This window comes from Ictalurus furcatus, chromosome 11, assembly GCF_023375685.1.
Source record: "Ictalurus furcatus strain D&B chromosome 11, Billie_1.0, whole genome shotgun sequence".
NCBI lineage: Eukaryota > Metazoa > Chordata > Actinopteri > Siluriformes > Ictaluridae > Ictalurus > Ictalurus furcatus.
In genome coordinates, this window is record NC_071265.1 from 28629460 (window position 1) to 28644112 (window position 14653).

General features: G+C 39.2%; 2 protein-coding genes across 2 annotated transcripts; both read left to right on the plus strand.

Annotated features, from left to right (window-relative positions):
* Positions 1–322: 322 nt before the first annotated feature.
* med8 (mediator complex subunit 8) lies at positions 323–8823 on the plus strand. Its single transcript, XM_053636862.1, has 7 exons — positions 323–425; positions 973–1094; positions 2073–2217; positions 2328–2468; positions 3682–3769; positions 8060–8296; positions 8386–8823. The coding sequence occupies exons 1-7, from the start codon at positions 420–422 to the stop codon at positions 8448–8450; spliced, it is 804 nt and encodes a 267-aa protein (XP_053492837.1). The 5' UTR covers positions 323–419; the 3' UTR covers positions 8451–8823.
* Positions 8824–10008: 1185 nt separating this feature from the next.
* Positions 10009–12003, plus strand: LOC128615041 (piwi-like protein 1). The gene is made up of 2 exons (XM_053636863.1): positions 10009–10494; positions 10937–12003. Exons 1-2 carry the CDS (start codon positions 10352–10354, stop codon positions 11037–11039), a joined length of 246 nt encoding a protein of 81 aa, XP_053492838.1. The 5' UTR covers positions 10009–10351; the 3' UTR covers positions 11040–12003.
* The last annotated feature ends 2650 nt before the right edge of the window (positions 12004–14653 follow it).

Sequence of the window (14653 nt, forward strand, 5' to 3'; positions counted from 1 at the left end):
TCTAACGAGTTCACAAACTTTCAAGCACCACTGTATAAAGTACAGTGAAGAAAGGGAAGAACTGGGAAGGCAAGAGAGGAATTTGGAAGCGATCTTGGTCAAAGTTTTTATTTTTAAAACAGATTTATGTATGAATATGAGTTTGACAAACGTATAGAAAATTATATTTTTCCTCTCCGTGGTATTGCCGCGTAAAGCCAACAAATGCTGATCACACACGATTTTCTTTTTGTAACCGATAGATGGCGATATTCACAAGAAGCATTCACAAAACGTCAAAGAACAAGAAGCAGCAGAAGAAGAAGCTCTTGTTTTGCCCGGACTCATTTTCAGGTGCAAAAGACGTTCACTTCCGCTTTTACTCTTTTCGGGTTTTTGTTGTTTTTTTTTTGGTTGAGGTGCTGTCCGTTTTAGTAAATATGCAGGTAAGCAGAGTAAAGTTAAATGTAATTTAAGGTTCAGGATTCTCACACTGATTGTCAACCATAAACTCGCATTACTTTTAATTTCTGGAAGCTTTACACAATATTGATGTGTTTCTTCACGTTAGCTTCCTTTTAGCTGCACTGTTATTGCACTGCAATTGAGATTTAAAACGGCCAAATACATATAATATAACATCCCATAACAAAAACATACCTTTATTCATGTGAATCTTTGCAAGACGATATCTTCATCAATAACGTTTACATGTTGTGGTGCAAATTTGCTAGCTGTGCTTTTCTTTCTTAGTCTGTTCCCTAGAACTAATGAAACGAAATTTAAATACACAAGGGCAAGCGTTTTCTATCTCATAGACATCCTGGCTATGTTTTATTAATTACTGAAGGTCCCTGGATCCTCCTTGAGAACATCTGCAAAACAGGATATTGAATAATAATAATAAAAAAAGACAGAAACCAATAAATATAACTCACGATCACAAAAGTGGACATGTTTACACGGTTATCTGTTAATGTTTTTGATTTTCAGCAACGAGAGGAGAAGCAGTTGGAAGCATCTGTTGAGTCTCTGATTTCTCGAGTCGCCCATCTGAAGAATTCTCTACAAAGTTTCATCTATAAGCTGGAAAATGAATACGACAGAATGACATGGTACGTATGAGTGAGACGGTAAATATTAACTGTTTGTGTAAGCAACTAACTAGTATTGTTGTGAGGCTCTATGTTCCTTGACGGATCTATTTACGATCAGTGTATTTCTTATCACTTTGTATCAGTGTTTGTGCACAATGCATAACAGATCAAATGTGTTATGTTTCTATGATGTCGTTCTGAATAGAGCTGGGCAATATGATGATATGATACTGATATTGAACAGCCTGATACACTTTTATAAGTATAGCTTTTATTGTCTGGTATTTTTTTTTATCAATTAATGTTTCCTTCCTTTTCATCATCAAATACTTTCATTTTTATAATTTCTGGACAAAAAACAAATCCCTGAACCTTTACTGGTCCTTTGTTAGCACTTTGTTGGCAAAACCTTACCAAATTATATCTACATATTTTGGCAGCCATGCTGTCTTGTTTGCTGTCAAATGGTTGACGTGTGTGTACAATGGACGTCTCCATGTTCCTCTTTTATCTGCAACAGTGTGATGAGTGATGTATATTTTCCCCTCAAAACAGTGAACTATATAGTCAGTGTTGTAGATTTAACAAGCAGATGTGTCTGTATGTTGATTGATCTAAAGCAAATACTAGTGAATACAGCGGAACTCATTTAAAGGTAAAGAAGTGCTGCTGTGTTTACTGTTGATGCTGTGGATTTAATGTCAGAGTTACAGCGGCCTTCCTGACTTTTCTGGGAATTCCAAGTTGCGAGGCATTTTCTGTGGGGTATTTTCTAATCGGAGGTCAGAATTTCCGTTTTACAAGTTTTAGTTGACCGCGGCGTAAGATCAGGAATGTAGCAAAGGCTTAAACTGAGATAACAGTACAGCACTAAACTACAGTAACGTTAATCTTTCAAGAACTAATTACTTGGGCATCAAGTAACTGCGCAAATGACCTAAAGTCTGTTGTAGAAGACCAATCATTGCTGATATTTATGTGTTTTATTCTTTGCAGGCCCTCAGTGCTGGACAACTTTGCACTTTTGTCTGGGCAGCTAAACACCATCAACAAGCTGTTACGTAATGAGAAAACTCCATCCTACCGGAACCAGGTCATCATTCCTCTGCTGCTGTCACCTGACAGAGACGAGGAGCTGGCAGTTAGTATCAGGGACCTTCGTTCTTTTATAACCAGAACAGGTATAACTGCATAAAGGTGTTTTTTATTCATCTGAATTACATCCTGCACATTTTTCTTTCTCTAATCCAGAAATTGACAGAGCAGCGTGTGCATGTGTTCAGCCATGAGATCGTACCGGACCACCTGAGGACAAAACCCGACCCAGAGGTAGAAGAGCAGGAGAAACAACTGAGTGCAGAAGCTGCCAGGATTGGACAGGAAGTAGCTCAGGTAATGACCCTTAAATCCAGTCAGTTAATCTAAGCATTAATATCAGAACTTTACCTTTTAAAAGTTTGAATTAGCCTTTCAATTATTCTTATACACTATAAACACTTTATTATATAGTATATGGACACCTGATCATCACACCCATACTGTATGTGCTGTTTGAACATCTGAATCCAGATATAGTCCCCCTTTGCTATTATAACAACGTCCACTCTTCTGGGAAGGTTTTCCACTAGATTTTGGCTGTAGGGACGCAACAAGAACATTAGTGAGGTCAGGTAGTGAGTTCAGGTGAGGAGGCTTGGCGTGCAGTCAGCGATCCAGTTCATCCCAAAGGCTTTAATTGGGGTTGAGGTCAGGGCTCGAGTTCTTCCACACCACCCTTGGCAAGGCATGTTTTCATGGACCTCACTTTGTATACGGGGGCATATTGTCATGTCTAGGCACCTTAGTTCCAGTGAAGGGAAATCTTAATTCTACTGCATACAAAGACATCCTATATAATTGTGGGCTTCCAACTTTGTGGCAACACTTTTGGAAAGAACCACATATGGCAATAACGGTCAGGTGTTAACATAGGTTTGACCAACTCATGTATTTTAATCTTTCATATAATTGTATTAATTATTTTAATTACTAAAATTTATCAAATCTAGATATGCACAAATTATACCAGAACCCAAGCTTTTCACCACAGGATTTGATATTTGCTTTCCAAATATGAGGCATTTGTAATGCTAATGATTTTAGGACATCAATGTTAATATTGATTTCTGTCACGATTTCTAATTCATTCTGGAATCATCTCCAGCACTGTACTCATTTTTGCGTTTTAACAGCTTCCTAGCCATGATGTTAAACTTGTGAAGTAATCCAGTGCCATTTAATATTGGAATTGTTTCACATCTTCATCTACAATAACATGGATTTTTGATTATTAGGAACATCATTGATTCCACACTTTTAAACAGTGTATATTGAACATTAATGTACATTAATGTACATTAATTGACATACATACATGCATACATGTATATTAGTTGACAGATCATGTACACTGAGTGACATTTTTGTGAATAATTGTATAATTTTTGCCTTTTTTTAATTTGTTGGGTTAGCTGAATTAATTGTTTATATAAGGACTACAAATTTGTAAATAAATATTAGTTGTGATTTGTGTATAATATTAGTTGTGAATGTTGGTTTGAAACAGAAACAGATCCAGACTCTGAACAAACTCTGCTCGAGCCTTTTGGAGAAGCTCAACAACCCTCGTGACGACAGAGATGCAGAAACTTCAGGTGCTTGTTTGTGTTTTATTCTCTTTGTTCCTGTGGATTTTATAAAGTTTAGAAAATCCACTACATTTCTCCTGTATCCCAATGTAAAACTGTTCTTGGGCTCGGTTAGTAACTGACTACAATTGCCAGCAGTTTATAGTTTAACCTGATCACTCGCTGTGGTGTAACTATAATCACACTTCTGTATCAGAACACAGTAAAACCCTGCTTTTCAAATAATTATACAGGCAAGTCACAACTTTACAGTGAGCTAGCTGACTAACTTTAGCTAGTAGCTAAAAATCAGTATGGGCTTCTGAGCTAACTTGCTACCAGCTGCTATGTGAAGCTGGACTTCTTCATAATCTTGTGGCGTGATGACGTGTACACAATCATATTGTATACATCATGTAAGACTTCAAAAACTTCTGCCAAACCAACATCATTCTCGTGAAGTCTGTCCACTTGGGGATCATCTTGGCAATGCTCCTGGGCAGTTATTTTCAATCATACAAGATCAGGCTTCTACAGTGTCCTCCACTAATATTGGCACCCTTGGTAAATATGAGCAAAGGTGGCTGTGAAAAATGTAAGTCTTTATTGTTTAACCTTTTGATCTTTTGTTGAAAGAATTCACAAAAATACTCTGCTCTCATGGATATCAAACAATTGCAAACTAGCGATGCACCAATACTAAATTTCCTCAAATATATTTTTATTTGCAATATATAATTTGTTTGTAAATTCATCTTCAAGTTAAATCTTTCAACAGTTTACTAACCCTTTTAATTCAGCGAGCGGGCAGTGGGGGGGCTAGGGGATTGAATCGACGCCGAAACTTCTGCATCGTAAAATTTCATTCCACACAAGAGACGTCATCTTTACACACAGCACGAAATCCGTGTGTTTTCCTGCACTCTTTTGATTGACAGGTTATAATCGGCCCTGATCATCGGATGTTTTTAAACTATTGCCCAGTAGCCAATAGCGTGAAAAATAGCCTATAATCGGTATCGGCCTATACATTAGTGCATCTGTATTGCAAACACACCACAGGTTTATCAAAAAATATATATCTTTGTTAAATATAGGTATGCAACAATTATTGGCACCCTTCTAGTCAATACTTTGTGCTACCTCCCTTTGCCAAGATAACAGCTCTGAGTCTTCTCCTATAATACCTGATGAGGTTGGAGAATACATGGCGAGGGATCTGGGCTGGGCGATATGACAAAATATCATCTCACGATACTTGAGGGCATTTCTACAATAAACGATGCATATCACAATATATAGTTTAGCTAACAAACTGTCTATAAACAGTAATAAAATAAACAAAAAGTTCAATATTTACTTTTCTTATTTACAATACTTTTCTGTAATGCCTACAAAGACAAAGAAGATTAAGTTAAAGCAAAAACGTCAAATCATAGAATCCATTCAGTACCATTTAATTTATAATTATTAAAAATATAAATACATCACCATACCAACCATACCACCTCTGGTGTTTATTGCCAAAAAGCTCTATTTTGATTTCATATGACTACAGAACCCGATCCCATTTGAAGTTCCAGTGTCTGGCAAACTGAAGACGCTTGAGTTTGTTTTTGGATGAGAGTAGAGGCTTTTTTTTCCTTGAAACCCTTCCAAACAACTTGTGGTGATGTAGGTGACTTAGATTGTAGTTTTGGAGACTTTCTGACCCCAAGAAGCAACTAAGTTCTGCAATTCTCCAGCTGTGATCCTTGGAGATTTTGTGGCCACTCGGACCATCCTCTTCACAGTGTGTTGAAGCAATATAGACACACGTCCAATTCCAGGTTGATTCATAACATTTCCAGTTGACTGGAACTTCTTAATTATTGCCCTGATGGTGGAAATGTGCATTTTTTGCTATTTTCTTATAGCCACTTCCCATTTTGTGTCAACAACCTTTTGCCGCACATCACAGCTATATGCCTTGGTCTTACCCATTGATATGAATGACTAAGGGAATTTGGCCTATGTCATTGGTTCCCAAAACTGGGATACATGAGGTGACGGAGGGGGTACGGGATCTAAAGACTGAGATTTACTGTTCATTTAATTCCGCCTCACTAAATAACATTAAAATCCAATCCATGTTTTTCCTCACGGCCAAAAAAAGAAACTTGTGCCCCCTCCAGTGTACAAACAGCAAAATTGCAATGTTCTAAAGGTCAAATACATGACATCCAATCAAATTATTCTTATTCTAATATAGTCTTTCACGGTCAAAACTGCATCCACTCACAGTCATGCGTCAATGTGCATCTTGCCGCATGTCATTCATCGCCAGAAGTTAAGTAATAGCTCGTAACATTAAAATGGAGAAGTGGCTACAAAGATATCGGCCCGCAACTATAGCAAGCACCGCTGATCCACAGTCCTCTGATAGCGGTGGCCCAGGTCCCTGTAACACTGCATCCGTAGCAAGCGTAAGTGTACCCACTGTTCCTAGCCCAGTTCACACTGATACAGACAGCAATGTATCCGAAGTTGAAATGCCACCTCTTCTTCACCAGCAATTCGCAGAGAAACCATCAAAGAGGTGCAAATATGATGAGAAATATATTTCTTTGGGCTTTACATACGCTTGCAGTGAAGAAAATCCCCAGCCACAGTGTATATATGTGCAAACTATTTCATAACTGCATGAAAACAGCATTTCTGTGCAGACATTTAGAAACAAAGCATTCTGCTTACTTTTTGCAAAATAAACTTCAAGAGCTTTCTGAAAGATATTTAAGACAACTCAGGAGTAGTAAGACCCTTATAACAGCATAGGAAGACCTAAATAGGAAGGGTCTGGAAGCATCCTACATTTTAAGTTGCAGAGGGGCTAAGACGGCAAACCCCATACTATTGTGGAGGACTTAATTCTTCCTGCTGCGGCTGATATAGCTGGTTTAATGCTTGGGGAAATGGCCAAAAAAATAACAATACAGAGGATGCCATCGTCAGACAACACAGTTTGAGAAAGGGGGTACGCAAAAGGATATTAAATGCCTGGGGGGGGTACACCACTGTAAAAAGTTTGGGAACCACTGGCCTATGTGTTACCTCATATTTTTACCCCTGTGAAACAGGAAGTCATGGTTGACCGGTTTCCTGTACCTAGTCACCCAGCTGTACTAAAATAAATGTAAAATATCAGTGGGAATATACTTCAAATATATTTTTCTCGTATGAATTCATAGGGGTGCCAGTAATTGTTGCAGATCTGTATTTAACAAAGATATATATTTTTGATAAACCTGTTTTGTTTGTAGTTGTTTGATATCCATGAGAGCAGAGTATTTTTGTGATTTTTTTTTTTTTTTTTTAACAAAAGATCAAAAGATTAAACAATAAAGACTTACATTTTCACAGATTTTTACAGTCTTCTTTGTTCATATTTACCAAGGGTGCCAATATTAGGAGAGGGCACAGTATCTACCAGAAACAGATGGACAACATGACGTTTCAAAAACTAATTTGAAATGACTGTTAAAATCTGTCAGAAAATGGAATAAATAATGTCTTTGGGTCCAATAAAATAAATTTCTTTGGGTTGCTCCACCTATGGCACATTTCTCCATAACTGAGCAGAGAGCCCTATATCCACATTTCCTGGTAATGGCTTAACTAGCAAGGTGATTGGCTCTTTTTACCGAGGGGTGGAACTTGAGTCCATGTTGAACATTGCATGCTGCCTCATGCATTGCTTTTTTTTTTATATATATATACTTTAATAATTGTGTTGGCTTTTTTTTATTAAGTTTTTAGAATTTATATTGAATAAAAGTCTAACACTCAAAGTAAAATATTGCTGAACTTTATTACAAAAATAAACAGTATTCACATTACCATGAAAATGTACTGTACTTTTTCAAATGAAATAAAAATATTAACATGTATTAATAAATATTCATCCAAACTGAACCAAAAAGTAACACTCCAAATAAAAATAGAGACATCCAAAATGAAGCACAAAAAAAAAACACTTCATAGAACTTAAAAAAATTGTCAGTGACAGTTTTTATTTCACCTCTAGAGGCTGCCTTCATACTGTATGACGGCGGACCCTTCTCAGCTGCTCTCGTAAGGGACGTAACCGGGAAAAACTCTTGAAACTGCTAAATCAATAAATTGTTCGACCTCTGATCAATGCTTTAGGTGTGATGTTTCTACCACTGGACCCTTAATATTAGCTGATTTGTATCAGCCAGCCAAAATATTACTAGTAAGTTGGTTATGTATCTCAGTGGGTAACTAGTGTGTATCTCTCTCTTTCTCTGTGTGCCTCAGCAATGCGCCAGAACAAACAGTGGTTTAACCCAACTGACACCACGGCCCTGGTGGCAGCAGTTGGCTTTGGGAAAGGCTTGTCCAAGTGCAGACCGCCTGCTTCAGTGGCTCCTGGACATCCGGGACAAACCATGATGACGGGGGGGCCCACACTGCAGCAGGTGACCATCGCTGGGGCTTCTGGACATCAGGCGGGCATCGGAGCATCTGTGGCACAACAGCAGCCTGGCCAGCCTGGTAGGACACTTGTGTCCAACACACACACACACCAACACACATACACACACACACACAGTTCCTAATGCTGCTCTGTTTCGATTTCTCAGGGAAAATGCCAAGCAGCATTAAGACAAATATCAAGTCGGCTTCAATGCATCCTTACAACCGATAACTGCGGAAGATCATATTCATCTTGAGCATCTGTAACAAGGAGTGCAACAAATCCTGTAATATTTATCTTTTTTTGTGTTTATGTTTTTTCTTTAATTAACACTGTGTTAATTTACCTTATCCTTTTTCCTTATGTCTTATGTGAAATTGTACAAATTTTGAAATGGAATAAGTTACCACTGTAGATTTGGTTGGGGAATAAAAGCTTGTTTTTCCCCTGTTTGCTTCCATTGCTATTTTCTTGACCTAGAACAAGTTAATGGCCTTGTGAGTGTGACTTCCTATACAGAAATGGTATTTTCAATCCCTCAGCGATCCAAAACTATTCAATAACCAATATCTTATATTTTTAACCAATAAACCTTTTGAGCAGATTGCGACCGCATCACTGTCATGCTTCCGTGCTCCACAAACTCCACTTTATAAAGTTTATAAACCTTCTCGGCGGTGTTTAATCCCTGACTTAGAGGACGCACACTTTCTTCCTCAGTCACCTGATGATTTCTCCTCCGTCTGATGAGGACTGAGGTCATGTTGGGAATAAAAGATAACGCTGACAGAAACGGTAAACTGAAGAAAGTCAGTGTCGGTGACTCTGAGGCTAAAGCTAGCGGTGTCGCATTACGTGCGTGTGATGATTTGCTGACATTGCTCCTCTTCCGAGTACCTGCTCAAGTGACGAGAGGTTAGGCTATGTCACGTTGTCATAAAGTGGTGTCGGTGCGGTTGTATTGGGGTAGTTTTACAAGTACGAGTACATGAACACAGTATCGGGCCGACACCTGAGTACTGGTATCGGCATTGGTGCATCAGTATTAAAGGAGCCTCATTTCACTGCTGACTTTGTTCCTGTCTTAATTTCTTTGTGGGATATAATATATATTTTTTAGGAATACGATCTGCAGATCACTGATAGGAACCAGGTTCTGCTGGTCAGTCATGTTAGGAGGTTGGGTCCTGCAGGAGCTCATCCACCAGGACCTGTCTTAATCATCCCGGAGTTCTGCTACCTCACAGGTCTCTCTCACAGAGCGGGAGAAACACAACGCTTAATCATTGTCTGCTTCTTATCGCACTAATTGTTGTAACTTGCTCTGGTCTGACTGATAAGATGCGCACGACTTTAACATCATGAAGGACCTTTCCACTCACACCAGACTAACCCCAGAACAGTGGGAGAACCGCCTCAACAGATTCATCAACAATATGAGCAGGTACTGGAGAAAAGAGACTGCATTAATAATTCAATTCTGCTTTTGTCTGTATAGTGCGTTTAACAGCGTACGATGTCACAGAGCAGCTTTACAGAAACTTATACATTCTTTACATTTAGAAATTTATCCTTAACGTGCAAGCCAGAGACAAATTTTACAAAAGAAACATTTGTAGCATGCATATAAGGGATGTGTATTTACTTTACAGAGACTATCCCGGGCAACACGAGGCTGAACATATAGCGTGATGGTTTTTCTGATTATATCATTCTTAAGTTTAATGATAGATATACACTACCGATCAAAAGTTTGTGGACACCCGACTGAAATGTTTTTCATGATCTTAAAAGCCTTTTGATCTGAAGGTGTACGATTAAATGTTTGAAATGAACGTTATACCAATTTACACTGCTGAATTTTTCAGTGAATCTCTTCCAGGAATGCCAGTATTCAGACTACACTCAGCACATGGGGTCTAAGCTTTGAGAACAAGCTGCTGAATCTGACTGGAAGAGTTCTTCCTGCTGAGAGGATCCTACAGGGAGCGAGAGCAGTAAGGGGGACCACAGAACACGGAGAACACAGAACTGTACACGACACGTGTCGCACTCTTGCTGAGTAGAGTTTGTGTGTGTGTGCGCGTGCGCAGTATGAGTACAACCCATGTGACGCGGATTGGTCTAAAGAGATGCGAGGTCTTCCTCTGATGACCAGCATGCCTCTGGAGATCTGGCTGCTGTCCCATACGCGCCGTAACGCTGACGTCGCTCACTCACTGCTGCAGACCCTCAACAAAGTGCCCGTGGGCATCCACCTTCAGAGGCCGGGAATGTGAGCCAACACACTTGACCAGTGTTTAGAAAGAAATTGTAGCCTGTACTATTACTGCGTCCTGGGCTCTTTTTAAAAATTCACTTCTCGTGAGCTTCATGAAAGGGACGCTAGTGTGTAGCACTGTTAATTTCAAATTCTTAAAGCGGTCCTCGTCAATTAGGTAGTGCAGAACTTTGCTCTAATATTGTCCGTATTCAGCTGCAGTCCATCAGTTAGGCACAAACGTTTCAATGGTCTCGGCAAATAAACGTGTTTTCCGAACTGCACGCTCTAAAATGAAGAGCTTCTCGACAGCTTTTCTTTCATTCATAGCGGAAGGCAGTGGTTACTGTGCGTAGTGTTTTATTTGAACCAGAGCCATGTTGAGCAAGGATCATGTCTTAATTGCAGCATTAACACTTTTTATTCTCCCCCCACTTCATTTTTTTTCTGTGTGCAGGATGGAGTACGATGATCGACAGGAGGCTCTGCAGCAGAGAGTGGGGCAACAGGTTCAGATGGTGGGTCTCACACACTGGGTAGACTCAAGTGTGACCACGTAGTTTGTTTAGGATTCAAATATTAAAGTATTTTACTATGCTGAAAATGTTCAGGTTAGTATCCATACTTTTTAGGGTTTAAGGTATAGAAAATGTATTGTATTGCTTAGAAAAACCGTACATGTGACTAGTAATGTAACGACCATTATATTCATTATTTGAATGAACAAGTAATTCACTCGCTGTCCATTTTATTAGAAACACCCTCACATTCATGTAGTTATTCAATCATGGGGCAGCGGCACGATGCATAAAAAGAACTTGAGATAACGTTCACGTCAAGCATCACAATGGGTGAAAATTGTGACCTCTGTGACCTTTACCGTGGCATGGTTGTTTGTATCAGATGGGCTGGTTTGAGTATTTCAGAAATTGCTGATCTCCTGGGCTTTTCACACAGAACAGTCTGTAGAGTTTACTAAGAATGGTGCAAAAAACATTGAGAGAACAACAGTTGTGTGTGGATGGAAACGCCTTATTTCTGAAATACTCAAACCAGCCCATTTGGTACCAATAACCATGCCATGGTTGTTTGACGTACACATTGACTGAAGCTCTTGACTTGTACCTGCATGATTTTATGCAATGTGCTGCTGGCACATGATTGGCTGATTAGATAACTGCTTGAATGTGATATAAAATATATGATTGAAAGGACTTTGATTTAAAAATAAATAAAATAAAGGGGGGGGGGGGGTAGAAGAAAAAATCCACATTACTATGGGTAAATAATATAGATGGCACTAGTGCTGCACAATTAATCGAATATCGATCGCGATTACGATTTTGACGGGCCATGATTAAATGAACATGATCGACTGCGATATTAACGTTTAAAGTTCGTCCTCCGCTAATAGAAAACTCAGCTGCAGATCAAATCAAGTGCTTCCTACACTTATAGCCAATCACCATAGGGTAGCGCAGGGATGATGTCATTTTGTAGTGCCAAAACCCGGAAACGGAGTTAGCATTTTAGCCCTTGAGCTGCCAGGTTAGCTTCGAGCTCCAGCGCTTTGCGTGAGGAGAAATCATGACATTAACACGCTATAAGGTGGGTTTAATTCAAACTTCTTTATTAAAAAATTCCTCACCAATCATAATCAAGAGTAGCAACTGTTCCGTCTGTAAACATACAGTACACTGCCGCTCTCCTTCACTAACTCTAATTCACTTCATTTAAACTCATGGTTGCCAGATATCACTAGAAAAGTCAACTCCAGTTTCCATGTTTTGATTTAATCCCCCCAAAACATTATCAGCAGACATGGACACTGTACTGGGGAACCGATCTAAAACTGATAAACAAAAATAAAACTACTAAAATGTAAAGACAGAAAATGTGCTTAGTTATAGGGGTGCACGGTGGCTTAGTGGTTAGCACGTTCGCCTCACACCGCCAGGGTCGGGCTCGATTCCCGTGGTCCTGTGTGTGTGGAGTTTGCATGTTCTCCCCGTGCTGTGGGGGTTTCCTCGCCCAGTGCAGAGACATGCATGGTAGGCTGATTGGTGTGTCTAAAGTGTCCGTAGTGTATGAATGGGTGTGTGAGTGTGTATGTGATTGTGCCCTGTGATGGACTGTCCAGGGTGTACCCCGCCTTGTGCCCAATGCTCCCTGGGATAGGCTCCAGGTTCCCCCGCGACCCTGAAAAGGAGTAAGCGGTTGAGGATGGATGGATGGAGATATATATATATTGAGTTGCATTTAATATCAATTTGACATTAAGCACAGTTCGCTATTTCATTGAAAGCTATTAGCCTTTTTCCTAATATGGATCACTTTTGTGTTAGTCTACTTTTAATTAGGACTCTATTGTTTTTAAGATATCTAAAAATAAATATTTTATGTTTGTCTACTTATTCAATTCAATTCAATTCAATTTTATTTGTATAGCGCTTTTTACAATAGACATTGTCTCAAAGCAGCTTTACAGAAATATCAACATGGTATACAGATATTAAAGGTGCGAATTTATCCCAACTGAGCAAGCCACTGAGTGGCGACGGTGGCAAGGAAAAACTCCCTAAGATGTTTTAAGAGGAAGAAACCTTGAGAGGAACCCGACTCAGAAGGGAACCCATCCTCATCTGGGTAACAACAGATAGTGTGAAAAAGTTCATTATGGATTTATATGAAGTCTGTATGGCCTTAGGAGCAGCCGTAGTCCCAGCAGTCTGGAATTAGAGAAGATTTGAGCTCCATCCAGAGGCAGAAAGGATCTGGATCTCTAGTATCTCCATAAATTCATGTGGGGCTCGGCGAAAGGAGAGAGGGAGAAAAAAGATTATTATGACTGCGAAGTAGTAGAACAGAATCTAGTCAGGGTAGGCTTGAGTAAACAAATACGTTTTAAGCCTAGACTTAAACACTGAGACTGTGTCTGAGTCCCGAACACTAATAGGAAGACTGTTCCATAACTGTGGGGCTCTGTAAGCGAAGGCTCTTCCCCCTGCTGTAGCCTTCACTATTCGAGGTACCGTCAAATAGCCTGCATCTTTTGATCTAAGTAGGCGTGGCGGATTATATAAAACCAAAAGGTCGCTTAGATATTGTGGCGCGAGACCATTTAGTGCTTTATAGGTTAATAAAAGTATTTTATAGTTAATGCGAGATTTTACTGGGAGCCAATGCAGTATTGATAATATCGGTGTGATATGGTCGTACCTTCTAGTTCTAGTTAGGACTCTAGCAGCTGCATTCTGGACTAACTGGAGCTTATTTATATTCCTACTGGAACATCCAGACAGTAAGGCATTACAGTAATCTAATCTAGAGGTGACGAAAGCATGAACTAGTATTTCCGCATCATGTAGTGACAATATGTTTCTTATTTTTGAAATATTTCTGAGATGAAAGAAGGCTATCCTAGTAATATTATCTACATGAGCATCAAATGATAGGCTGGAGTCAATAATCACTCCAAGGTCTTTAACTGCTGCACGTGATGAAACAGAAAGACCATCCAGAGTAACCATGTGATCAGAAAGATTACTTCTAGCTACACGTGGGCCTAATAACTTATCAATTAACTTATCAATTAACCAACAGTATTTCATTGCTATTATTTTAATTCAATTAACAGTGACCATGAGCAGAGAGCTTACATTTTATTGTTTATGATAGACTTCCTGATTAAAGTTTAAATAAGAAAAGATTGGTATCTGGATCAGTATCATCTGTAAGAATCCTGATCGGAGCATCCCTAATGAACACCATTAAACTAAAGTGCTTTGCATCTGACGGGTAAATGAACTCACCCAATCACATCCTATATGAGATTATTCAGATATATACACAATATACACAGAGCGGGTCGAGAACTGACTCCAGCCCAGAACCATGACAGTGGAAATGTCTAATAGTGTAGCTTTAAATATATTTAAGAGGAGCAGACTTCAGACACTGTACATTGAGGTTTATTGTATTTGTTTACAAGGTAAACAGGTTAAGGGTTGTTTTGTGCATACAGTCTGTAAAATTAACTTAGGGTTAGGGGTTAGGGTTAGGGGGGTTAGGGTTAGGGGGTTAGGGTTTGGGTTAGGGGGTTAGGTTTTTGAATTGCTTCTTTCTTAATTAAAGCCCCCTGATTCAGGTTAATTGTGAACTGGCACATCTAAAT